Below are 26,813 nucleotides of genomic sequence, written 5' to 3'. Positions count from 1 at the left end.
TCTTTATCTCATGTAGCCCTCCTAATCACAAGAGGACAGCATTGTGATTATTTTCTCCGCTGAAGCCCAGAAGGGTTGGGCACTTGCTGGAGGTCTCACATGAAATGACACAATGTAAATGAACCCAGGTTTACAGAGTCTCTGTCTGCTGAGTTTCACGGATTGCCCCCCATACTGCAGCAACCTTTCCCTCCGCACACTTCCCCCCTCCCCCAATAGATGGCTGCCTGAACTCCGGGAAGAGACTGGAGTGGAGAGCCCTTCTCCAGTCTGGGTGCTCCCAACCCTCCCACAGGCTCTCCATTGGCTGGCAAACCTCCCCTGTTCCAGCTGTTCTGGCACAAAGCCCAGGGCAGGGCCCCACGGACACCTGGCCTCATCCATCTCGAGAAGACAAAGCTGGGAAATTCCCCTGCCTGTCCCCGCTCTGGGCGGCCATGTGTCCCACCTCTGTCACTGGGCCAGGGACAGCGTGTGGGCTCCAGGGACAGGGCTCCCAAAGTCGAGGGTTTCAGGTCACACTGGCCCATCACTTTGCAAGCAGATGCCACGGGTCTCTTCCCAGACTGGGCAGAGCTCAAGGTCAGCGTCAGCAGATCTAACCCTAAAAATAGGTTTGTGGATGCCAGTGGAGGTGGCCAGGAGTGCGGCTGCCACACGCCCCACAGACCAGCACCTCCTGACCCAGCCAGGCCCCAGCACACACAGGTAAGGCCTTTCGTCAGGGACACGGACACCTGTCAGGTCCAGTCATGTTCTTTGGGGGCCTGGGTGTGGGGGCTAGAAGACCCTTTTGATTCTGTTTCTAGAGTGGCAGGGAACAGCTCACATCTTTTTAGTGTGGCAGGCGTCTTGCTGCCCCATCTTGCTCTAGAGGCTCCATGGAATGTTCTCAGCTTCCCTCTCTCCTAATCTGAGTTTCCAGTTCAGTGACCATTTCTAACGGATAATCGGGTGGGTCAGAGCTCAGCGGGCCCTTGTGAGGCATTGCATCCACGGGGTCACACGTCATTTTCCAGTAAGGAAATGTAGACATTTGTCCATTCAGCCAGCAGAGGGGAAGGAGATCTCAGCAGGAGGGGAGAGAGAAACACTGTAGGGACTCACATCTTGTGTAGGGCAGCACACATTACAAGTGTAGGACTCAAGAATCCCAGGGATGAGATTTTTTTCTGTGTTCTGGATAATGCTAAGCATCGTTTGGATGGAGTAACCATTTTCAAAGCTTTTCCCAGTTCTGGTGGGAGGATGAGGATGGGGATGACGGCTCTGGTAGAGATGGGGGCACTGAATCACCAAAACAGCCCCATGTGTTGGTGAGAACGTGGGAAGCCGTCTTGCCTCTCAGGCCAGGGCTCTCCCCGTAGATCCTGGTGCTCTTGTCCCATGGACCGGTGGCTCCTCACAGGCCTGGAACCCGAGAGCTGTGGGGAGTGGGGGGCTCTGACTGCTCAGGAAAGCTGAAACGTTCCAAGGAACAAAGCACCCAAGTAAGAAGGGAGGGGGCGTGAGGTGCCTGCATGGAGGGGCCTCCTCATTCAGATCCAGGCCCTGGGTGTCCCTGGTACTTGGTCTTCGTTCAGTTGCCCTGACCTTTCATTGATGGACCCCTTTTGTTCTATTCATGAGAAAATCACTTTGGCCCCACCAATGACACTTATACACAATGCTTGAAGGGCTTCTGAGCTGAGATCTGTACAAGAAAAGAGACTTGGGCCTGAGTTTAGGGGGTGAGATGTGGGAGAGGGTCTGAGGAGTTAGGGGGCTCTTCACATCTGTGCTAAGGATGACAAGGGGAGCCATGGTTCACCCCCATCTGGTAAACTGGAAACCCTCCCTGGGAACATGTCAGTCCTGGGGTGTCACTGGGTTGGAGGGGACTCTGGGTCTGAGGGTAGCATTCTTGTGGCTCTTGTCTACCCCACAAGGGATGAGGAGCAGAGCAGGGGCACTGAGGCTGGAGACCTGGCTGTTTGCATGTCTCCTAACCCTGCTGAGGCCCCGCTGAGTCCACTCGGGGAGGGGGCCGCCTGCCCTCCACGCAGCGGGGCTTGGCTCTGTAATGTTTCCCGGTACTAACAACAGGTCAGGCACGGTTCCAAAAGCTTTTCTTTTCAGCATGAACTCATTTGTTTCTCAGAGTTAGAATGGCCCTGTGAGGGAGGGACCTCCCCGTCTCCATTTTCAGATGAGGAAGCAGAGATCCAAAGGAGTGGAGTGGACTGTCCACGTCCCACAGCCCAGATAGCGGCAGTGTGTACCTTCGAGTCTGACGGCACAGGCACTGTGCTCTGGTTCCTCCCCCATGCGGTGGAGTGGGGATGACCTCACGCTCCCCTGCTTCCCTTGATGTTGAACTCCAGCCTGGGCCTGGCCCCCAAGGAAGAGCCACTCCAGGGAGTAGTGCCAGGGGTCACTGCTCTGCTCGTCCTCCGAAGCCTGACCCCAGAGCAGGCGGTGTTTGAATTTTTGCCCCCAGGGACCCTTGATGGTCTGGGCCCCCCATTTCTGCAGTAAATAGAGAGCCAATTCCCACAGTAGCCTGGCATGGCCACCAGATGTCAACAGGCTGGAGAGAGTCCTTTCTCCTCCCCAAAGCCTTGCTCATACTTAGCACATGAGCAAACGAGCCTCATTACCCATAGGAAGACGTTCAGGCTTATTTATGCCCCATTCCCATCATACCCTACACAAACCCTTGGCCTTGGCCAAACGCTCTACCTACTATTCCCTACTCCTGGCTCAGAACTTAGCTCCCGACACAGTTGGGAATTCCCCATCCAGCCTCCCCAGTGCTTCCTTATCCCCTTCCATGGAATGTTTTCTGAGCCCTTGTCGATGTGCCAAGGACTTATCTCATTCAGTTCAACAACCGGCAAGGTGGATATTAAGCCCATTCTACAGATGAGGAAGCCAAAGTCCAGGTTTGTTAGACTCCAAGGCCACCGAGAGCTCTTTGCACGACTACTCACCACTTCTGGGATACACCTTAGGGTTGGAGGTACACAAATGGAAGGCCCAGGCCCGCCCTCCGGAGCGTAAACCTTGTGAGCAAGAATACAGTGACCTTCTGTTGACACGGGTGGGGGTGCTTGGTTGCCCGGGTAGAGCCCCAGTCATACCACTTGGTACCGTGTTCCTAACCTCTGACCCTCATTTTGCTCATCTGTGAAGTGGGGGCAGCTGTTCACTGTCTAAGAGATTGGAGAGTAGATTGTCCCCAGGTACACAATAGGGGCAACAACTGTATGATTATTTCCTGGGGCCCTGCCAGGCCTTGATTACTCAGTGAGCATTCGCAGCAGCTCCAAGAAGTGAGTGCATGGCCCAGGGCCGCCTCTGGACAACACCGAGACAGGCCTACTGAGTAACAGAAGCCTAGACAGGGAAATGGAGCGGTGGCAGACCCATGGCGAGGGCTGCACGCCCACCATTTACCCCAGTTTGTCTTCTCCCATTCATGGAAGCCTTGTGTTCTGGGGTGACGCACAGGGAGAAATAGATCTAGAAAGTTGTGGGGTAAGAGGCCATCTATTGCTGAGTTCATGAGCTGTGAAATCTCCTGCAGTATTTCCACACATCCACAGAGGAGGCAAAAAACCCAGCTGCTTAGGACTCAAGAACCACAGTTGGCCTGGTCAGAGGTCACGATCTCTTGCCCCCAGCGCCAGAGCCTCTTCTCCCCCCACTGGGGTCCAGGCCACAGAGGTAGAGTCCATCCCAGCCTGCTCCCATGTGTGAGGAGGAAGCCGGGTACGAGCCTCCAGCCTCCTCATGGTTTCCGGGAGGCTCAACTCTGCCTCACCAAGATTGGGGAAATCAATTAAGACTTCATAAATTACCACCCTGAAGCACTTTGAATCCATTTGAAGAGTTAATCAAACAAGTTATGACATCAACACCATCACAGAAGGAATATTAAATTACCTCTTTAAATGAAGCCTTTTCTGTTTTTTTAATCAAAGGATTTTCTATTAATTCACATAATTGCCTCCTGTTAACATGCTTGCCAGAATCGAAAAGAAAAAAAATCTGTTAAACTTTGATTGTGTCAGATACGTTAGGAATTAAATTATAGGCAACAAAAATTTCCTGGGCTTTCACGTCCAGGTTTTAATTTTTAAAAAATCCACAACTTTTATTTCCTCATTGGGATCATTTTTATAGGTTTAAGATGCGTAAAGACAAGCATTGACTTGAAGTAAATTAAAAATATGTTTATTTATGTACGTTCGCTGCTGCCAAATTCTAGACCTTCACATACCGCAGAAGGTATTACTCTCCTAACAGAGTAACATATCCCACCACCGTAACAGTTTTACTCTCCCTCTTCCTTCAAGGCTCATTCCAAGCCCAACTTGGGTGGTGTCTGGGAGGAAGTGTGGTGTGCATACATTTAAATATAGATGAACTTCCCCCATGATCCCAACACACTAGGAAGGTAAATGCGCCATGTATGCATAGGCACCCAGACAGAATGACCTCAAAGGGAGAGGAGGTTGTTTTAAGATTACTTTAGAAAACTGCTCTCCTAGACCAAAAACTTCTAGAAGGCAGAGATCTCTCTGGCCCAGCCCACACCTGGTGCTTAACAGAGGGATGTGTGGGGAAAGCCTGGGGGTGGAGGGCAGGGCCAAGCCTAACTTGTGAGGCGAAGTCGAAAAGGAAACGAGGCCACCCCTCATGCCCATTTGTGGGTCGCCGGAACACCCTTGATGTTGGCTGACTGAGGCTAAAGCAAGACCGTGGAAGGCAAGTTGAGGATGCTGGCTCAGACACCACAGGGCAGGGGAAGGGGGCTGCTCTCTTCACCTGAGTTCTGTCTCCAGTCAGAAGGGAAGGACATTTCCTTTAGAGGTGGATTTACCCCAAAGCTTCAGAACCCAATACTTACATGGACCTTTTCCAAGGCCCTGTGCCTATTTAGTTTTCCCTTCCCCTTCTTTTCTTATTTCTCTTCCTTTTTCTTTTCTTTCCAATCTATCATCTATCTGTCTGTCTGTCTGTCTATCTATCTATCAGAGAGCACAGGCAGGGGGAGAGGCAGGCAGAGGAAGAAGCAGGTTCTCCACTGAATAGGGAGCGCGATGTGGGACTCGATCCCAGGACCATGGGATCATGACCTGAGCTGAAGGCAGATACTTAACTGACTGAGCCACTCAGGCGTCTCTAGAATGACCTTCTGACATGACCTAGGCCTGGCTCTGCTACCAGAAGCCTATAGGAGGGCATGGCCACTTACTGGGAGGGTACTCAGTGCCATGGGAGATGTAAGAAACACTTGGCCAGGGCTTGTCCTGAAGGTCACCTTCCTGTGCCTTAGTCCATAGGTGTAGGGGGAGCATCTACTTTGTCCAGAACAATTCTAAAATAGAACGTTCATAGGCTTTTTTCCCCCTTTCATATATTTAAGTGATACATGTTCAACATAGAAAGTTTAGAATAGACTGTGCCTTAAAAAGAAGCATGACATATAATCCCATCATCCTAAAATAAGCACCTAGCCAGTGTTGACTATTTTAGTGAGTACTGTACACGCTGCTTCATAAACCTGTGGTCTCTTCTCTCCACCTGCTCAAGCCTCTTTCCCTTTGATTTCTCAAAACCACCACCAGCATAGCTGTCTCTTGCATCTAATTGTTTCAAGGTTTAGGGTGACAGAGGGCTGACTTAACTTTAGGACACTGCCCAGTTCAGCACCGGGAATCCCTGTTCTCAGCAGAATGGTGTGCGCTGGACACTCCACACCTGGCTGTCTGTGGCTCACATCCTCCTTCCCTTCCCTCCAGCAGGGGCCTTCACCCCTTCAGGGAATATTCTAGAAGGCTCAGAATAATTTAGCTCTCTGTTTCCCGCCACCACCTCCTGGTTATACTTCAGGACTTATTTTTTCCTCATCCAAAGGGTCCCCAGATGGTATTTTTTTTGACAAGCAGGAGGCAGGAGGTCTGTTGCTCACGTTACTTGGCCAGTCTTTGCAGGTTCAAGGGTCTACTGAGAGATTTAGTGTTCCCACTGAAATAACTAATGTGTCTCTCCACCTGGCTGCTCCCATCCTCCACCTTAGGAAGAGTTCAGGTTGGGTTTTTGTTAATTTGTTTTTTTTTTTTTTAATTTTTAAAAAAGATTTATCTAGGGGTGCCTGGGTGGCTCAGTGGGTTGAAGCCTCTGCCTTCAGCTCGGGTCATGATCCCAGGGTCCTGGGATGGAGCCCCGAATTGGGATCTCTGCTCAGTGGGGGGCCTGCTTCCTCCTCTCTCTCTGCCTGCCTCTCTGCCTACTTGTGATCTCTGTCTGTCAAATAAATAAATGAAATCTTAAAAAAAAATTATCTATTTATTTATTTACTTGAGAAAAAGAGAGCCCATGCATGCATGTGCAGGAGGGGCAGGAGAGGGAGAGAGAATCTCAAACAGACTCCTTGCTGAGTGTGGAGCCTGATGCGGGGCTTGATTCCACAACCCTGAGATCATGACCTGAACCTGTACCAAGAGTCAGGCACTCAACCAGCTGTGCATGTTTTCTTGTTTTTAAAACCGACGTTACCCTTCTGGCTACAGCTCCATTTTATCAAGAAAAAAGTGACACTCAAGGGGGATGCAAAGTACAGACCTGAGCGTCTTCAGTGATCATTGGGGCTGTGAGAGCAGACTAGGGCCTAGAGCCAGTGGATGTAGGGAGAGAGGGACAAGGAGGTGGAGGGGCCCCAGGAAAGTGGCAGGTCCCGGGGGCAAGGAAGATAAAGTGGAAATTACAAATTAGAAGTCACAGGCAGCTTCCTGCCCAGATGTTCTGTTTGGTCAGCACAGTTTAAAAATATAGACATGGTGATTTATTATAAAATATGATTATTTATTTAAAGAATCCCAAAATAGAAAAGAGAAAAAAAAAAAACACAACAAACTCCCAGCATTGCTCACAGCATTGACATTTTGACATTTTTCTTCTAGTTAAAAAAACAACAACAACAACAAAAACAAAACCCAAAAAACTAATAAGATATTTTGTTTTGTTTTTACATAAAGTCCAATCACGGTGTCGAAATCATGGTTTTGAATTCATTCGAAGCCTTCCCTTATTGGGCAGGGGACACCTTTAACCAAACGTGAGGTGTACCATCAAAAATTATGAAATGGAGTCAGATTTAACAAGGGGCCCCTATGTGAATTATTCCTGGAAACAGCATCTCAAAGTCAAGGTCACTGATCCACAGAGGGAAATGCCACTCTAGGCCTTCGTGGTCAAGTATCACTTGGCCTCTGAATTCTCTGTGATCTCAGTATCTTCAAATGTTTTAAAACTAGCAGTAAAGTGTCTTAGCTTAGGTTCCCTTGAGAGCTGACCCTGAGACCAGGGCTTGGGTTCAAGTTGTTTATGTGGAGATGCTTTTACGAGTGGCGAGCAGAGAGGGGTGAGTCTGGGAGGGAAGAGAGCCCAGACAGGACGAGTGTGAGCAGGTTACCTCTCCGGGACACTGTAGAATAGACTTCCCACTGAAGTCCCCCTGAGCAGGGAGGAAACTGAGGGGTACCTATTCACCAACGCCTGCCCCTCAAGAACAGTAACTTTTGAGGGTAACTCCTCCTATTTTAGGCCTAACCAGCATAAAGACCAGAAAATACCCTCCAGCAGGGAGATTCAGGGGCTTGAGAGAGGAAGCCTTTTGTGTAGTGTGAGGGGACTGGCCACTTACATGGCAGCCGTCTGAGCTGAGGAAATGGAACAGGGCAAGGAGAGCATCGCCTTCAGCTGCCTACATGTGAACAGTAGCAGATTTCTCACAAAACTCTGGCTTTCTGACTTCTCATAAAAATATCAGACAATCTGGGCTCGCATTCCCACAGGGAAGGGCAAGCTGCTGTGCCCATCAGGGGAAGAGTTGCTCCCCACCACTCCCTGTTGCCTCCTGCCTGAGGCCAACAGTTAGGGGGTTTTGTCTGTTTTATTCTCAAATACGCAACCCGCTTCCCTCCGCGTTACTTGCCTGGCGCCTCCGGGAAGGAGCCTGAGTTTGCTGTCCTGTGAGGAGGAGACAGGCCACGTAGCCTTCAGGCTGGCATTTGGTTTCCTGGGACCAAACCTTTAAATATGAAGCTGTAACAGAAACCTGGAGGCCTCTCTTGACAACCTGCCCAGCTCTCATTATGACATTTAGCCTGTGATTGATATTGTGTGTGTCATCGAGACCTTGGCAGTTAATCTCTGTGTCGAATCTATGGAAACCAAACAGAACAGATTTGTCTTCCCCTTCCATTTTGGCTGTGGTCTGGGAAACAGACACTCTCGCCCTCTCTGAGATTCAGAAATTTGGGAGCCACGCAGAGAGGGATGCACACAGGCCGCCTTCAGGATTTGGAAAGATTACAGGTCTGTGGTTTCTGGACTGTTCTGTGCTTTGTTCTCTTCCCCCATCAAATCTGCGCCCTGGAGGATAATAGATCCCAGAGCTCCTTCTGCGTGCCAAGCTGCTCTGGGTAGACCGCACCACTTCCTCTTCTGTCTGGAAATCCAGCCGAGGCTTTCAGCACGGAGATGGGGATGGGGACGGCTCCTTCCCCAGTGTAATGGTGGAGGAACAGCCTCGGCAAGGGTGAGGTCAGCTACTGTGATCAAAGGAGGCAGGCAGAGGTTCCAGAATGCAGTTTGTTCCAGCGTCTCCCTCAAATCACCTCTCGAAAGCCTCCTTTAGTGGCAGACAGGGTTGTTTGGGCTGGTTTCTGTAACAGAAGTTTCTGGCCATCCCTGGAAACAACTCCTCCCTTTGTGACTGGAAACACCAGCAGGCAGGCCCCACAGCAGAGTTTGGGCCTGAGCAACCACAGGAGACTATCCGTCCTGCCTGGTGCCCATGGCTCACCTCCGCCCCTCCTCCATTAGCCGAAAGACTCAGTCCTGCCTCGTCTGCTCTGGCTGAGTCCTTGTGAGCACAAGCCTTATTCACCCTCCTCCCCAGCCATCCACTCACTCATTCCATCCTTTCACTACCTGTCAGACCCTTGGGCTCAAGAAATAAACACCAAGGAGCCATCGTCTGGCTCTTCTCTCCTCCACCAGTCCTGCACCTTTTCTGGGCTGGAGATAGGGCCCCTCCTTCAGTGAGAAGATAGGAAGGATACTGGACACCTTTATCCTTCTCTACCCTTCTGTTGACTTCCCAGCTCCTTGTCTCTTTAGCCACACTCTTGGGCAATCACTATCAATCTTCAGTGACCATCAGACTCATTTGGGAGCTTGTTAACATGCATGCCCCCGGGCCCCTAGCCCCAGGCCAGGATGTAACCCAGGGATCTGTATTTCTAGCAAGTGCTGGATGATTCAGACAGAGGTAGTCTTTAGATCACACTTTGAGAGAATCCGGCAAAGGGTCACCTCTGTTGCCACCACGCCCAAATCAGGATGTTGCAGGAGGAAGTCACAGATCCTGGCTTCCCATGACCCCCAAAGACACACAGCTAGCTAGTGATCCTTTAATTCGTCTGCTGTGAACTTGGGAGAATCCCATTCTTCAGAGCAGTTTTAGCCCTTTCCTTTTCTTAACATTTTTTAATGAAAAATATCAAAGACACACAAAGAGAAACAGTAGCTACTTTGCAACCATCATCCAACCCCAACCACCACCATCCATCTCCAGACCTGCCTCTTACCTACCACCACCTCTACTCCCCACTCCATACACAATATACTGTTACATTTTCCCCAAGAATATTTTTGTAGCAAATCCCAGACATTTTATCATTTCATCTGTGAATATTTTGATATGTGTTTCTAAAAGGTAGGGACCTATGGTATAATTTAGCTGTCCTTGGAATTTCCTACAAATTGGTTGTTAGGTCTAGACTCTGAGGGCCCTGCTAAGATTCAGGTTTTCCTTTGGCAAGACTCTCATGGTGATGGTGTGTTGCCCCCACAGAAGGTCCGCAACGTCTGATTCTCTCTTCTTGTGTGGTGAACAGACAGAGCTAAATGCCTATATCCAATAGTCCATCACATGTAAAATGGGGTTGTCTTTCTTCTTTATTATCTGGAATACTGCTATAAGAGCAAGTTTCCCTCATCCACCCAGTAGTACAGTTTGTATCAGAAAGGAACAACAAATGCTAGGTTCTTTCCCTTTACTTATCTGTCTTCAAAATAATGAGCAGTTCCCCTATGTCTTCCAACAGTGAATAATGTTTCAAGTTTCGTTCTGATTTAAATGTTTGATGTGTTTCAGTCCATTGCAGTTATTTTTTATTATTCATGTTGAAATTGTCACCTTTTGACAAGTGGGAACCTCTCTGAGCTGTGTCCTAAGTCCTTTGAAATGATCCTACTGGTCTTAGGAGCTAGCAAACTTTATTTTTTTAAGATATTTATTTGAGAGAGAGAGAGAGAGAGAAAGAGAAACAGTGTGCAAGTGTGTGGGGGCAGGGGCAGAGGGAGAGAGTCCCAAGCAGATTCCATGCTGCGTGTGGTGCCCAATGCAGGGCTCGATCTCACAACCCTGAGATCTCCACCTGAGCAGAAACCAAGAGTCTAGAGTTTTAACCAACTGATCCACCCAGGCGCCCAAGGCTAGCAAATTTTTTTGCATTCTTCAAATCCCTGGCCTGCCCTGCTTCGTGCTGCATCCTCACCACACCCCTCCCCCCAGCAACTAGTTCTTTCTCAGAAGACTGAGACCCTGTGTTACAGACATCCTCAATTTACAATTCTCCTTATCTGCAAAATAGAGATAATTATAATGCCTACCTCAGAGGGTTGTTAAGAAGATTAAATGAGTTAATAATTGTAAAGCACTTGGAACAGTGTCTGGCACAAAGTAAGTACCAGATAAGTATTTGTTAAATAAATAACACTCCCTCCCCATCACTCAACTCCATGTTTCTCAGTCTTGCTGCCCTTTTCTCCTCCCCTCCAATCTCAGAGCCTATCTTCCCCTCGGGCATCTCTGAGTCTAGATGCACCAGTCACTCAGCTCAGGGAACAATTATTGCCCAATTCCACAGCGAATTCCTTTCCTTGGGGACAATGGAAACTCTTCTCCCACATTCCAGTTGCATAGCCTGACAAACTCTCCAAATATGCATTTCAATCTGTAAGCGCAGCTTTCCAGCTTAGAACATCTCTTCTGACCCCTGGTAAATTAGCACAACTGCCAGCCCCCTAGCGGGAGAGCCACCAACGTTGCCTTCAACTGTCCTAACATGTCGAGGAAACCTCAGGCAGCCAAGCCTCCTTCCACCCCAGGGCTCCTGAAGCTCCCAGAATGTGCATGGCTGCTCAGATCAAATAGGCTCTTGATTTCCAGGTGTGCCCTTTCCACTGGCCGACAACTCCCTGTAGGTGTGGAGAATCACACGCCTGGCATGGCAGGAACCCATGGTCAGAGCCAGCAGATTACAATCAGATAAGGGGAAAACTAGGCACCAAAGCAGGGCTAAAAGCTAAAAGAAAGGAAGCAAAGGACCAGCAGCCCTACAGGGATTTCTGAGGCTTGAAGTCTGTCGTAGGTCTGCTGCACACCTTCCTTGGCCCATGTCAGAGGACCGCCAGCCCTCTTGCACTGAAGGAGACTGGAATGTCAGTGACATGTTGCTTAACTGCCATCATGGCCCTCCTTAGTTACCCCTGCAGCCTGGTAAGAGTAAGTGGGAGCTAATCAGGCATGGGAAATGCCTGCTGCACCTTAAGATCAACTTATCCCTACCTCTTTTTGTAAAGACCATTCCCTACCTCTGTCCCCTGCTAACCCCAATCCTGACCCTCTCTCATGACCAATTGCAGGAAGGAAAGAAAATCCCGTGGCTCCAAAATGACATCCCGAGAACCAAAGACAAGCCTCCAAAATGCCTACCCATCTGCCAAGAGGCTGCAGCCGAAGGGGGAGGGGGACGTGGAAGAGGAGGAGTACTGCACCCCAGGAGCCTTTGAGCTGGAGCGTCTCTTCTGGAAGGGCAGTCCTCAGTACACCCACGTCAACGAGGTCTGGCCCCAGCTCTACATCGGTGACGAGTAAGTGTCAGGGCCAAGCCCCACCTCCGACCTCACCCAGGAGAAAGGAGCCAGCCCCGTCCGAGGTCACACCCTTCACCTCTCTTAGCCAGGAGTTATTGCTTTTTTGGTTAGTTGTGTTGTGAGATCTCAGGGCTGGGTTTATCTTCACAGTACAGGAAACCCAGAGAAGGGGCTTATGCAACATAGACGTTTATTGCTCTTTCATACAAAAGAAGTCCAGAGGAAGGTGAGCTGGGGCTGGCATGGCGACCCCAGGGGCATCAAGGTGTCAGGCTCCTGTGCCCCTGCCCCACCATCCTGAGGGTGTGGCTTCCTTCCTCGAAGTTGCTACATGGGCCAAGAGTGCTGCTAGGACTCCAGCCACCATCTGTGGGATGGATCCAGGCCACAGAAGCATAAAGAGAAAAGAAGGAGCAAAAGGGCATCTTTCCAGAGGGACGGGTCACCCAAGAACTCCCTTGCCCCTTGCTACAAAGGACTCTGGGAAATGGAGCCTTGTACTTTAGCTGCGTATAATACAGCAAGAACAGAGTCAGTTCTCAGATTGGTGGCACGGGAGTACATCAACTTAGGTGTTGGGAAGCACGGTAGGCCGGGCAAGGTTGAGGTCATCGTCTCCTCCTCTAGATGTTTATAGCCACTAGTTCCCACTCCTTAGACAACTGGGACACATCTACTATAAATAATAGCAATAGTAATAATACCTATCATTTATTGGCTGCTGTGTTCCAGGCACTGTGCTAAGCACCTTGCATGAATGATCTCATTTTCACAAGAGCTCAATGAAAGAGGACATCTAATTGCTCCCGCAAGGTACAGGGCAGTTAAGCCACTGGCCCAAGGTCTACAGCTCAGGAGGTGGTAGAGGGCTGGGATTCAAATGTGCTTCTGCCCAACCCAGAAGATTTTACCTTAACCAGCACTCCTACTCCTCCCTCCATTCCCCACGATTCCCACTCAGGTTCCATCTCCCACTGGAGCTGATGGCACAGGACCCCTGCATGCGGGACTGCTTAAAACCTAGAGATAACTACCTAGTCATGGGAAATCCCAGGGGCAGCATCTCTTGTCCTTTTTTCTTAATATTTTTAAACTGAAAAAGTTTAAAAATTACATGCCCTTTTATACTGAATTAAACAAGAGGGTTGTAAAAACAAAGTGCATCATTTCCCTCTGTCCTCTCTTAATTCTCTTTTGAGTAACCAGTATTAAGCTCACCTGCGTACTTGCATTATTTTATGTACACTATTGCAAACGTGAGGTCACATATACACACGTATAAAGGGGCTTCATTCCTTTTAAACAATTTTTAAGTGGGGGAAGGAATTGTACTATTCTGTACTTTTACTATTCCGTAGTAGTAGTGCCAAGCTGTAATTTATCCAATCATTTCCTCATTGTGAACATTAGGGGAACCTCAGTGATGGGTATATGAGACTCCCTGTACTGTTTTCTTTCTTTCTTCTTAAAATAATAGCTTTATTGAGATATGGCTCACATTCCATAAAATTCACCTTTCTAAAGTGCACAATTCAGCGGCTTTATTACATTTGCCAAGTTGTGCAACCAGCATCACTCATTTGAAAGCATTTTCATCACCTCAAAAGGAAACCACCTCACAATCCTCCATTCCCTGTCTTCTTACCCACACCACCACCCATCTGCTTTCTGTTCTACAGATTTCTTATTTTAGGCATTTCATATAACTGGAATCATAAGGTATGATTTTTGTGTCTGGCTTCTTTCACTTAGCATAATGTTTTCAAGGTTCATCCAAGTTGTACCATGGACCAGTACCTCATTCTTTTTTTTTATTACTGGATAATCTCTGTATTATTTTGGCACCTTTTCTGTAAACTCTAAAATGAGTTCAAAACTAAAGAAAGTGCACATATATTTTGACCCCAATATCACTTTAAGAAATGTAAAGAAATAAGAGTATCAGTACGTAAGGAAATATGCAGAACAATGTTTATTTTATCCCTGAAGTAACAAAAAAAAGGAGGGTGGATCTGAATCTCTTATCTCTTAGTTATAAAGTATTACATAAATCAGTAAATATATGGTTTTCCTAGTATATAAGTAATTACATGGTTATTGTGTAAATATAGAAGTCTTAGATTCTCTATTTGTAGTAGGTTAACAAGAGGACCTTCCTCATTGGGTTGTATGGATTAAGTGAGATAGTATATGTAAAATATTAGGGCAGTGCCTAATACATATTGAGTGCTCAATAAAGGTTAGCTCTAGTAATAGTGATTAATGTAAGAAAGAAAACAAATCTATCAGAGCAATCACCAAAACCCATTACTCTGAAGCCACTCATATAATATTTCCTCCTAGACTTTCTGTGTATTTTATTTATTTGTTTGTTTATCATTTTGGTTTTAAAACTTGCTTTTATCATAACCATATTGATAATTCATTTTATCTTTTTTCCCACATAGCATCTTTCATAAACGTTCTCCTTACTACATACTTCTTATACAATTATAATATAATGCTCTATATCAGATAATAATATATCAGGTGATATAAGGTCATTCTACTTAACCACTTCCCTATTGTTGGACTTACCAGTTAGTTCCATGTTCTCACCTTCATAAATACTGCAGTGGCCATATTTATGCATAAAATCTTTTCATATTTAGGATTATTTCCTTAGATCTGACCCTAATAATGGTATAACTGGGGGAAGGAGGATTAAGATTTTTAAGACTTATACTGTCTCTGTGTCTTTATCTATACTATTCCCTTTGCCTAAGATGTCCTGCCCCTCATCTCATCTCTATGTCCAGATTCTATTAGGCCTCCTACAATGACCACTCAAATCACATCTGCCATGAAGCTAGGTTTCCCCAATCCCCATCCTGAGAAGTAAGAGTTTTTCTCTGTATATTATATACTGTATTTACATTTCCTACAGCTAATAATAATAACAGCTACATTGTATCATTTACATCTTGCCATGTGCCTTGCCCTGTGCTAGTCACCCCCATGAAGGAGGTTACATTATTACTCTCATTTTACAAATGGGCAAACTGGGGCTCAGAGAGTTCATCCATTTGCTCAGTCAATCAGTATTTCCTGGGCACCTTGCTAGGTGTTGTGGGGGATACAAAGAAGAAACTGAGGCTCAGAGAAATTAAGTGACCAGCCTGAGCTCATACCACCAGTAATGGTAGAATTTTTGTTTTAAAGATTTTATTTATTTATTTGACAGACAGAAATCACAAGTAGGCAGAGAGGCAGGCAGAAAGAGAGGGTGAAGCAGGCTCTCCGCTGAGCAGAGAACACGATGAGAGGCTGGATCCCAGGACCCTGAGACCATGACCTGAGCCGAAGGCAGGGGCTTTAACCCACTGAGCCACCCAGGTGCCCCAGTAATGGTAGAATTTATACCTAAACTCAGATCAAGAAAATGTGGTCAATCATCAAAAAAAAAAAAAAAAAAAAAAAGAAATCTTGCCATTTGCAATGATGTGGATGGAACTAGAGGGTATTATATTAAGCAAAATAAGTCAATTAGAGAAAGATAAGTATCATGTGATCTCACTGATATGATGAATTTGAGAAACAAGACAGAGGATCATAGGGGAAGGGAGGGAAAAATGAAACAAGATGAAATTAGAGAGGGAGATAAACCATAAGAGACTCTTAATCTCAGCAAACAAACTGAGGGCTGCTGGAGGGGAGGGTGGGTTGGGAGAGATTGGGTGGCTTGATGATGGACACTGAGAAGGGCATGTGCTATGGTGAGTGCCGTGAATTGTGTAAGACTGATGAATTACAGACCTGTACCCCTGAAACAAATAATACATTATATGCTATTAAAAAAAAAAAAGAATGAAAGAGAATGTGGTCAATCAGATAAGGGAGCACTTTTATAGCTGAGGAGGAGAGATCTGTAGAAATGTAGCAGGGAACAGAAGGAGAATGGGTAATGAAGTGGAAGGAGTGTGGGCTTCAGGTCTTGGCTCTGCCAAACACCAATTCTGTGTCTTGGACTATTTTACCTCTCTACACTCTAACAGAGATAGGGCTTATTTCATGGGGTGAAGACGAGATGAATTAAAACAAGTAGAGTGCTAAGCACACAGTAAGTAAATGCTGCTAAGTGCCTGGTACTTGGAAAGCGTCACAGAAGAGGTGAATTCCAAGCAGGACCCCAGAAGATGGGTAGGACTTCAACAGAGTTCTGGGCGGAGATGCAGGATGAAGAAATGAATGGAGGTGAGAATAAGCGAGAATTGTTTGTCGGGAACGCAGGGGATAAACGCGGTAGAGGTCCACTCTCAGGAAGTCTAGAACTGAGCCACGTTTGACCACCATGTGGTCAGCTAAGATTTAGCCGTGCTGCAGGAACAGGGGACCCCAAGATCTCAGTGGCCTACCACAGTAATGGCTTATTTCTCATGCACATGACGTGTCCGCGGTGAGCCAGTTCGAACTCTGCTCTGCCTCCACGTCCCTCTAGGACTCGGGATCCAGGCTGACAGAGCAGCCCCTATCGGAGATACTGCCAGTCTTCTGGGAGAGAGAAGGGACTTGGAAAATCACCAGTGGACTCAGAAGTGACACATGCCATTTATGCCCACACATTTCAGGGGCCAAAGCAAGTCCAAGGCAAACCCTCATGTTATTAGGGCAGGAAAGTGTAACCTGACCTAGGGAGGGGCAGCAACTATTCCAAAGGATAATGCACCGCCTACCACGGCCACAGTCTCCTCTCGGTGCAGTGACTTTAGGCAGGTCCTTCCACCTCTCTGTCCTATGTTCTTATCTTGAAAAATGATTACTAAGAAGATTCAAAGAAATAGGGAATATAAGTACATTTTGTATAAACAAATACAAACATTATCATTACGGTACTTAGTGAGAAAAAAAGCATGGGCAGATAGATCAGGGCTGGCTTGCATAAGGCTGAACACTGGCCCAGGAACTCTCTTCAGGAAGCCACGGAGGGTCTGAACAGGACAGACAAGTTCTAGTTACTAGAGTGCCAGACAACAAGTGTGATGCTGTAAGACATGCTTGCCTCCTTGACATCTGACCACAATCCTGCTTCCTTCAATCAGGAAAATGTCACTGCCCCTTCAGTTCATTCCAGCGCTGCCTGGTCGAGCCCCCAAACACACACACACTCACGCCCAGTCCGGGCAGGCTCCACAGCTAGTGTGTATGACCCGCATGTGCCGCGGGGGCAGGGGGCGGAAGCCAGCACTGCACAGTGCGCGACCTCATCTCTGCTCAGGGTCCGCCCTCCACACCCACTTACAAGGGTAATGAGACTCACACACACTTACCGAGAGAGCGATGAGTTCCACCGACATGGCAACCACACGGGGTTATAACCCTGCTGAGAGCAGGCAAGGCTGCCTGTGTTTCTCCATTTCTTTGAAGGTGTTGCCCAAGGCCCCAGCAAAAAACTCACAGCCGGCTCCTCGTGCATAAAGCCTGGGTTTTAATTTGATAGCTGCATTTAGGTTGAACTTTTCCTTTCCTTAAAAGCACCGAAGATTTTCGAAAGGCAATTATCAAGGCTCTGGAAGGTAGGGTGGTCAGGATCCAAGGGTGAGGACGGAAGCCCTGGGGGAGCCAGAACCGCTGGCCTAGACCGGTGATGCCTGAGACCTGCTGAGGACCAGACTTAGCCCAAAGAAGCAGCTCACTTCTTCTCCTTCCTCTCCCCTTAAGGGCCTCTCTATGTCCCTCCAGGGCTTCTTTATGGAGAGAGGCAGAATGGTCAAGCATCTGCTCCAAAGCCACGTGCCTGGTCAAATACTGGCCCCCCCTGTGGCCTTGGGAAAGTCACTCGTGCTTTCTGACATTCTATTCCTTTCCCTATAAGATGTGGATCCAGTGAGTTACTACGGATGCCACTCAGCACAGTGAGAACACACCCAGTATGTGTGAACTACTACAGATCAGGCAGGTTCTCGAAATTCAACTCCCAGTGTGAGAAGTAGGTAAAGAACAGTCATTGTGCTCTGCCATGAAGGGTCCTTCTGTGCTAAGGGCAGCCTTGGGACAGAAAACAGCCCTGGTCACATTGTTTCCATGAGATGCTATGACGAACCCAAGGTCAGGTTGAAAGGAAGGTCCCTCCTGATGGGTTTCTCTGGATCATGCCCCAACCAATTCCACAGATGCTGAGCTGGCCTTCCAGGAACCCACATGACCTCAGTCCTAGGGAGGCGGTGCCACACCAAAACCCTAGGGGCCTGTGGCCAGAACTTCTAGAGCATTTTCCCAGTCTCAGCTAATTCCAAGGGGATTCGCCAAGTGGAGTGGTGACTCCAAGTCCCCGTTGCTTACCAGCCCAGGGAGGGCAGAGCTGATGCCACCACTCTGACCGGGTCAGAAGAAGCCACAGACAAGAGGGAGATCTGGTGGGTACTGACCGTGCTGGGTCCAAGGGGCTGGGCCAGGCAAACTGGCCACCTTTCAGGTATTCTCAGCAGAAGTCATTCTGGTAGGCTCAAGGCACAGACGCTCTCTCTCCCCACTCACTTCCTGCAGCTTGGTAGGGGATCTGAACTGGCCATAGGCAGAGCTGTAGGGTCAGCACGGAGTAGAGCAAAAGGCCCCTAATGGGATGCAGGGCCCAGAGTTCAAGGCCCCAGTGCAGATCGTCTTTATGTGCAGCCTACAGCAAAACATTTTCCGGTTCTGGGTCTCAGTTTCTTTATTTGTAAAATAAAGGGATGATTTCAAAGGTCCCTTCCAGCTCTAGAATGAAATTCTTTAAGAAATGTGCTATTAAATAAATTAGGCTTTATTAGGTTCAAGCACATACTTGTTTTATTACTTTTAAGTCATTCAAATTAGATTCAAATTAGGTTAACCAAGTGTTGCCCTCCAGAGAGCCAAGGACTGGCGTCAATGATGAGATAAGAATAATTCATCGCCTCTTATCAATCAGCAGTCCCTAAATGGGTGCTTCAAAAGTGCTTGAGTATGCTTGAAAGCACTAAGTTTCTGTAATTTAAATATTCTCCCTTTAATCTTATTCACATCTTTCATTTGCTTAGCAAAATCTTTTTTCTCTTTTCTTTTTTTCCCCTGCAGTCAGCAGGAGGGGAAATATCCTGTCTACTGTCAAAGTGATTGCAAATTCCCAGGCAGGACAGCCTCCCATAGGCTTGGCTGAAGCAGGAAAATTGAGAAATCGCTCTTCTCCCTCCCCACGTCAGCATCCCTGTGAGTAAACACGGAGGCAGGTGCTAAGTTGCTCTGTCACCTGAGTGACAGGGCTGCTAAGGAGCTCTCCATTTTTATTAAAATAAGTTGCCTCCAAGGTCTGGCTTTTGGGGGGTCATCAACAGCCAGCTGCCCATCCCCACAAAGCCGGACCCCTCCCTGTGGCTGTCCCTACTCAGGCTGAGCATGCTTTCAAGGGGTCTTGCTATCTTACCCTTTCTGCTTTTCTCCTCCCAATCAGACCAACAGCCTCAAAAGGAGAGGCGTCTCCAGGCCTGGCCTGTAGCTGAGGAGGCTGGAAAGTGAGGGGAGAGCAAATCAGCCAGCTGAGAGGGCCTCTGACTGGTGCCCTGGAGAGCTGCACCCTTTCACGCCCCACCCCCACCCCCAAAAAAGAAGGAACTAATTCAGGCTCAAGGCACCAAGCAGAGCTAACCTTGACTGGCTTCTCCAGGGTGGGTTTCTCCATGGCTGCTTTAGGAAGCAGTGAAAACACAGCTTTACAAGGTTTCCAGTTAATGAGCTGAATGTTAATGGAAAGAACTAGGAGACCTGGATTCTGAACCTCCAGTACCAAAGGTGACTTAGATACAATTGGGCACCAGTCATGGGCAGCATGAACAGGGGTACCGGGTTGGGGCTTGCCAGCTTCTCAGCATGGACCTCAAGCAACATCAACCACTTCCTTTCATGGGTAGAAAAATGCCTAGCCTAATTATTAATACGGCATTATTTCTCAGTTCCAGGCCTCCGAGTTCTCTTTCTCCTCTCAGCCTCCATCCCTGGAGCAGAGGATGAAGAAGTTTCTAACAAGACTTTAAAACCCTGGGGCCACCTTATATCTTTGAGTTGCCAGTGTCTCCCGACAACTAAGGAAAACATCAATAAAATCATGGCATATGCTTTTGTATTAAATGAATATCTGACTTATTCATTTACAGGCGAAAAGAAGAAAAATTCTCCATCATCTCCTTACCCAGGGAGAGCCACCGATAGATAACATTTTGTTGTTCCTCTTTTTACTGCCTTTTTCCCCTTGAATTTCTTTTTTAACCTTTCAAAGAAACTAGAGTGTTGCATCATTCAGTTTACAAGAATCTTGTAAGGAAAGTCGGTTCTGTTTAACAAAGAGAGAAAACTGCCGGTCCCAGAGGTTCCGCTGTTTGAGCTCGAGCAGCAGTGGGTAAGCTTACCCGCTGCACCTGGCAGCCCGGTGCGTTAGGAGGAGCCTCAAAGGCAAACAGCTTCATCGGCAGCAAGTAACAAGAACACCCAAGAAACTAGAAAGCCAAGGAATTTCCCTTCCATATCAGGTGAACTGACGGAGATCAAAAGCTAGAAATGTGTCCACTGTTTTGAAATCCACCAGCAAGGAGTAGGTATGGTCAGGACTCCGAAGGAGAAGGTCCCCATCATGCCCATGAAATGACACGAGGCCATAAATGTCAGACACATCCAAATGAAAAGGGTGCCAGATTACGGTGGGGGGCACGAAATCAGTGGGTTCTCCCAGACCCAGGGGGGTGGAGAACCATCTAATCATCTGCTGCCTTTCTTCAGCGCCCACTGCAGAATCCTGGCAACATGGGAGCAGCCGGTTTCCCACCACAAGGGAGCTGGGGGAGGGCTTGTGTGGATGTAGGCATGAGTGTCCCTCCTCCCCTGGGCTCAAGAACACCTGTGGAAAACGGGCTTTCGGGCAGATAGCGAGGCCTTTGGGCCTGGATTCAGGAGGGCACCAGGCGGTCTGGAGAAGTGGACTGTCAGGAGTGCTGCCCAAGGAGACAGCCCCACTGAGAGTGCTCTTATTCCCAATTCCTCAAGAGGGGTTTAAACAAGCTTCCCGGAGGAACTTCAGGGGACCAGAAGGAGGCTGGGCCAGGCCAGATAAGGAGGAAGGGAGGGGAAGTCTCTGAATGAGGAAACTGGTCCCTGCCAGAAGGAAGTCATCTCCCTGGCCCTCCAATCTAGAGGAAGAATCCAGAGGCAGGACAGAGGTTCGCGGGGAGAGGAGATAAAGGGAATTGGGTCAAAAACAGAGATATGAAAAATACAAAAACAAAAACAAAAAACCCCCAGAGATATGGCAATGTTCTTCAAAAGTAAACTGCACGAGTCCAGTAAATGTGTGAACCTGTCCATGTGAGAAAATGTCCAACCTCATTGCTAAAAGAAATGGAAATATGACATCTTTTTTTTTTTTGCCTATGAAATTAGCAAAGAATAAAAATCAGGCTGTAAAATGAGCAAGCTTTCTGGAGGATAATTTAGTAACACATATCAAATGTGTTTAAAAAAAGCTCATACCCATTGACCCAGCAATTCCACTTAAAAAGAAATCTCTCCTAAGGACATAATTAAGAGATGTGCCCAAAGAAATACAGCAAAGTTGTTCATTTATAGTGTTTCTTATAATACCCGCCACTACCCCTTCAGGAGAGAGATAAAGATAGAGATAGAGCAAGAGCAAGAGGGAGAGGGAGAGAGAGAGGGAAAAAATGTCCAAAAATAGGAGCTGGGTGAGGTAAAATTGAGATTTCCCTATAGACTGGGACAGCATGCAGCTATTAAAGGCTATGTGTTGACAGAGGAAGATGTTTACAATGTAATACCATGTCAAAGTTTTTGAAACTTACATATGGTGTCATACCACCAAACGAATCTTTATATAAAATATATAAATCTACACATAGAGAAGTAACTGGAGAATCTTACATCAAAAAGCAAATAGACTTCATCTCTAGGGCAGGTTAGAAATACAGGTGATGTGTGTGTGTGTGTGTGTGTGTGTGTGAATAGGTTTTTCACATTCTGCACTGAGCATGTGTTCTTTTTATAATTAGATGATATATTTTGATGACATATTATTCCTTAAATAAACACATGGCTTACATTGGGATTTTTTTTTTAATTAAACATCCAGAAACTAAGGCTTCTGCATCACCTAGGTTCTAAAGGTAAATTTCTAAGTCCGTTTTTTCTCTGGAGATTTTCTCCTCAGCAGAAGCACATTCCTTAGTCTCTTTTCCACATAACATGTCTAAGCAGGCGGCTTTAACATAGAAGAAAACCACAATACAGGGCTAGGGAACTCCCCCCGCCCACTCCGACCCACCCCACTCCCAGGAGTGGCAGCTGCAGAGCCCCCCGAAAACCTGCAGGGGGCCTCAGACACCCAGCAGGTCTGATCCTCCCCAGGAGCCCTTTCCTCTCCTTCAGACATAGCTAAAACCAGCTCTGCCGGCTGACTGTGGAAGTGTCAGGCAACGAGTTTTGTCACATATTTACCCTGATCCTTGACCCCCACAGCAGCAAATGCAAATTGCTATTTATTCAAACTGCCACTTGATTATGTTGAAACCCAGTTGCTGAACCCAGAGAGAACAGTCTTTATGGTGGGTAGGAACTTCCTGTCAAGGACAGTTAATTTTAATTTTTCCACTGAGCTCAACCTCAAAGTGAGGTTGATTGCTACTCAGCAAGATGGCCTGCATTAGTGGAAGCTTTAATTGAGCGCAGATCTATGTCCCAAAAGCATAATGTTTGTTGTATACATACTTTGGGACAAGAAGAAAAATGAAAAACAGTTCTTTCTGAGGAAAAATTGAAAGCAGAATGTGGTCCATAGTCAGGATGGCAGCACCAAAGACCAGCTGGGGGACTTGGGGGAACACTCCACCATCCCATGGCTCAGTTCCAATGGGCTCTTTGCAAATGTCTCTAAAAGCTCAGTGTCTGCATTTAGGTCTCTCTTTCCCAAATACTGGACTCCATCATGGTTCTTCTCATGACCAATAAAAAGCTCCAGGAAAAGAGCAACAGATCAGGGGCTCTTGGCCAAGGGGCCATGGCATATGTTTCCTGCTGCAACAAGGCTCCTTTTGGCCCGAGGTATTGATCAGTATTGACATTCAATATGGTGCCGCTGTCTACATCCTTTTATAAGCGACCCTGACATGAGCCCTCAGCTCGAGCACAATGCCACTTCTGGCTTCTTATTGTTATGGTTCCAGACCCCTGTCATCTCTTTCCTGAACTGTAGAACTGGTCTTTGCCCTGTTGATGGGAGATGTCGTCTTAAAACCTCGTTAGGATCACCCCTCCCCAAACACGGTCAAAAGCTGTCCTTGAGCCCCCCAAATACAGATCTAGGGACTTCCACCCTCCAACCCCACACTCCCTCTCCAGACCTTTCTCTCCCTTCCTCTCACATGCTATACTCTGGCCAAATCAGCTTCCCCCTCCCGGCCCCCTTCCTAGTCCATCAGCATGGCCTGCCGTGACCCCACCTGCTCCAACCGCCTTCCTCTCCTGGCTATACAACAGCCTCCAAAAGAGCTCCCTGCTTCTACTTTCTCCCCTCTCCAACCCATGTCCACACATCTCCAGACTGATTTTATAAAAAGGAAACAATGCTCACCGCTTCCTTAAAACCCACCATAGCAGGGGGTGCATTCCACCACACTATCAGTAAAAGGCAGGCTCTCCCCTGGTGGCCTATGACCGGTGTCCACTATGACCTGGCCCTGCCTACCTCTCCAACCTCCTCTTGTACCACTATCCCCTTGCTACTGGAGCCACACATGCTCACCTTCTCTTCTTAGCACTTGCTGTGTCCTCGGCCTGGAAGAGACACTTTTCCTCCTGCTCTTCCCCTGCCTAGCCCCTCATCCTTCAGTCTTAGCTTAATACTACCTCCAGCAAGGCCTTCTCTGACCACCTTACTTAAAGTAGGACCACAGCCCTTTGGCACAGCTCGTACAGCTAACTGAAATGATCTTGTTTATTCATTTGTTGCTTATTTGCTCTCCCCATGAGAATCTATGCTTCCGGAGCAACCTTGACTAACCCGTTCACTGTTACATCGTCAGCACCCAGGACAGTGCCTGGCACACACGGGATTCTAAATCATTATTTGTGATTAATGATTGATTACAGGAAGTAATACACATTTCCCGAAAGGCCTTCGTTATCTCCAGCCTCCACCCCTCGGGCTATGCTACTTCCTTGCCCTTGCCTCCCTCTTCCCCTCTGTCACCAAGCGCTGACATTTGTAGTAAGGCAAACTCAAAGGGCCCTCACCCCTGAAAGTCCCCCCTGGCCTCTCTAGACATAAATAGTTCCCACTGCTTCTGACAACCTACTTCTGCCCTATATTCCAAGGCCACCTACTTCAATGTGACTTTATTCCTTGTTCCTGGAAATTCTTGCCTAGAAAGGTAAGGCTAGAAATCAGAAAATCATGGTAGGCTCCAGGAACTTCTTGAAATCAACTCCAACAATAGACAACTCAAATACCTCTCCTCAGAAAAATGCTTTGCCCAACTAGGCAATGATTCACTCATTAAAGTAAGGGTTCGACACTGTGTTCACTACCTGTGTGTACATCAATGTCAAGAATGTTGCCCAATCCCAATCAATTCTTTGCATGGAAACAGCATCTTAAACCATTCATTCGAGCCCCAACCCACGAAACCCTATAAACATCTGGAAGGTTCAGAGGAGAGGCCTGCTTTAAAGATGAGATGAACAGGTCATTCTGGTGTCCTTTTAGGGGATATGAAATTTAGGGCATAGTGTCTACACCAGTTCTTCTGTGTTTGGTGAATGATGAAAGAATGAACGGACCAAGGACTAGCTCATCTACCCCACCCTTCATTCTCACCCTTCTCAAAGAGGCAGAGCCAGGAACATACAGCCAAGGGGTCAGTTAGAGCAGGGCTTTGGATGACAGAAGTCCTTCATTTCAGTGACTAGGCCTTACTTTGGCACTGACAGCAGAAAACCAAGGGCAGCCCCTGAGAACCCCCCAGATCCAGGCCAAGGCACCACGCAGCTAACCAGCCTCTCCCCTTGTGCCCAGGGCGACAGCTCTGGACCGCTATGGGCTGCAGAAGGCCGGCTTCACGCACGTGCTGAATGCGGCTCACGGTCGCTGGAACGTGGACACTGGACCCAACTACTACCGAGACATGGCCATCGAATACCACGGCGTTGAGGCCGACGACCTGCCCACATTCGACCTCAGCGTCTTCTTCTACCCAGCGGCCGCTTTCATCAACACGGCGCTCAGCCTTGACCACAGTAAGAGACCCACCATGAAAAAATCCCAACAAACCTGCCTGAGGCCCCACCCCTCACCTTGGCTGGAGATGTGATCTGTGCACTCACAAAGCCTGTTCTGTGGGGTTGGGAGTGATTGAGTTGGGATTATCTGAGCCCCAGGAGGCTGGGAGCCACCCTGAGCGTGCTGTTTGTGGTCTTCGGGAATTGGAGGGTTCAGAGGAAAGGCCTTTGGTCTGAATCCCAATTCCTAAGGCTCATTAGCGAGCTTGGAACACCAAGGATGCTGTCTGGATGCCCTCAGAGGGACTATAGCCCAGATGTCAATTGTCCAAACCTGACTAATAGCTGAGGTTTCAAAGCCAGAAAAGCTTCAGGGAGCTGACTTGACTGGGAATTCATGGAGAGACTTCAAATTCTCCTGCCAACCAACCGAGCCCGCAGCCTCCCCTAACCCTCCCCCCACCAACACCACCAACACACAGTCTAGTGAGGCCCCCTATAGAAAGCCGACAACCTAGCCTTCTAAAGGGCGAATGATATAGGAGAACCTGAGTTTTGCACCCATGATGTCCAACTTCCCCAAGGTTAATTATCCATTTTTAAAATCACAGTGCTAGTCCTTGCACTCAAAATGCAGTTTTAGCCGGTCTAAGCCAAGTAAAGGCTTCACGGCTCTTTCCGAGAGAAGGGCCTGGCTTAGGTTTGCACTGGGGTAAAATAGTTTGCAATTATTGCTACAAGGGGGTGTCTCAGAGGCATTTCATAGAGACCAGAGGGACTTCTACTCCCTACTCAGTGCTCTGACTTTAGGCCCACGTTTCATACCCCTTTATGGGGCCATCACATTGTCCAGTTACTCAAAGCCTTTCTTGCCACAAGAGACTGGGATTATGAGGCTCAGTGAGTGGCTGACCAGCCTGCTTCAGGGACTTGCACTCTGCAGCTGGGCCCCGGCCGAGTCCCAGACCTTGATGGCTGTCCCCTAGTGGTCCTGGCCCCGCAGCTGGGCACCAAGAGTTTGTCATTGTTTTGGTTCAGAAAGCAAAGTCCCAGTGAGGAAAAACCCTCACAGAGCTGAAGGGCTCCTATTAGGGGATGCCTCATTTCAAAGTCATGCTTTTATGAGACTATTTGTGGATAATCTTTTGCATTATATGCATTCTGGGTTTCTAGGCAGTAGGCCTCTGACTCATCAACGTGAGATAAAATTCGCCTTAGATTATTTGAAGTTAACCGAAAACATATTTGAGAGAAAGAGAGAAACTGCCACAGCCCAATCCTTTGGTTTCTGTTTAATGTGTACTCTTTCACCATTACTGTATCTTCAAACTTTTTCTTAATGGAAGGGGTCTGGCAGGCTTTGGAGAAGACGGGGCGGGATTTCACGCCATACAACTTACTAACAACGTGGTTTCTCTAAGCCTTGCTTTCTCAATCTGGTGATGAAAATATTTACCTTGGAAGGTTATAATGAGCATCGGCAGTAACCCACATAGAGCACTCCACATGGAACCCAGTGCACAGCAGGTCTTCAGATGTGTTTGATA

At 47.7% G+C, this 26,813-nt stretch overlaps 1 protein-coding gene across 3 annotated transcripts in view; it reads left to right on the top strand.

Moving 5' to 3' along the window:
* Positions 1-556: 556 nt before the first annotated feature.
* The window catches only part of DUSP29 (dual specificity phosphatase 29), a 33,232-nt gene continuing 6,975 nt past the window's right edge, over positions 557-26,813 (top strand). For 2 of the 3 annotated variants that reach the window (XM_047701353.1, XM_047701352.1), the window contains exons 1-3: positions 557-708; positions 11,767-11,994; positions 25,064-25,284. In XM_047701353.1, the coding sequence (XP_047557309.1) occupies positions 623-708; positions 11,767-11,994; positions 25,064-25,284 (535 nt within the window). In that variant the 5' untranslated portion in view covers positions 557-622. The other variant, XR_007122566.1, reaches the window with a different exon arrangement.

This window comes from Lutra lutra, chromosome 14 (genome assembly GCF_902655055.1).
Source record: "Lutra lutra chromosome 14, mLutLut1.2, whole genome shotgun sequence".
Taxonomy (NCBI): domain Eukaryota; kingdom Metazoa; phylum Chordata; class Mammalia; order Carnivora; family Mustelidae; genus Lutra; species Lutra lutra.
This window is presented reverse-complemented; position numbering and strand designations above follow the sequence as displayed.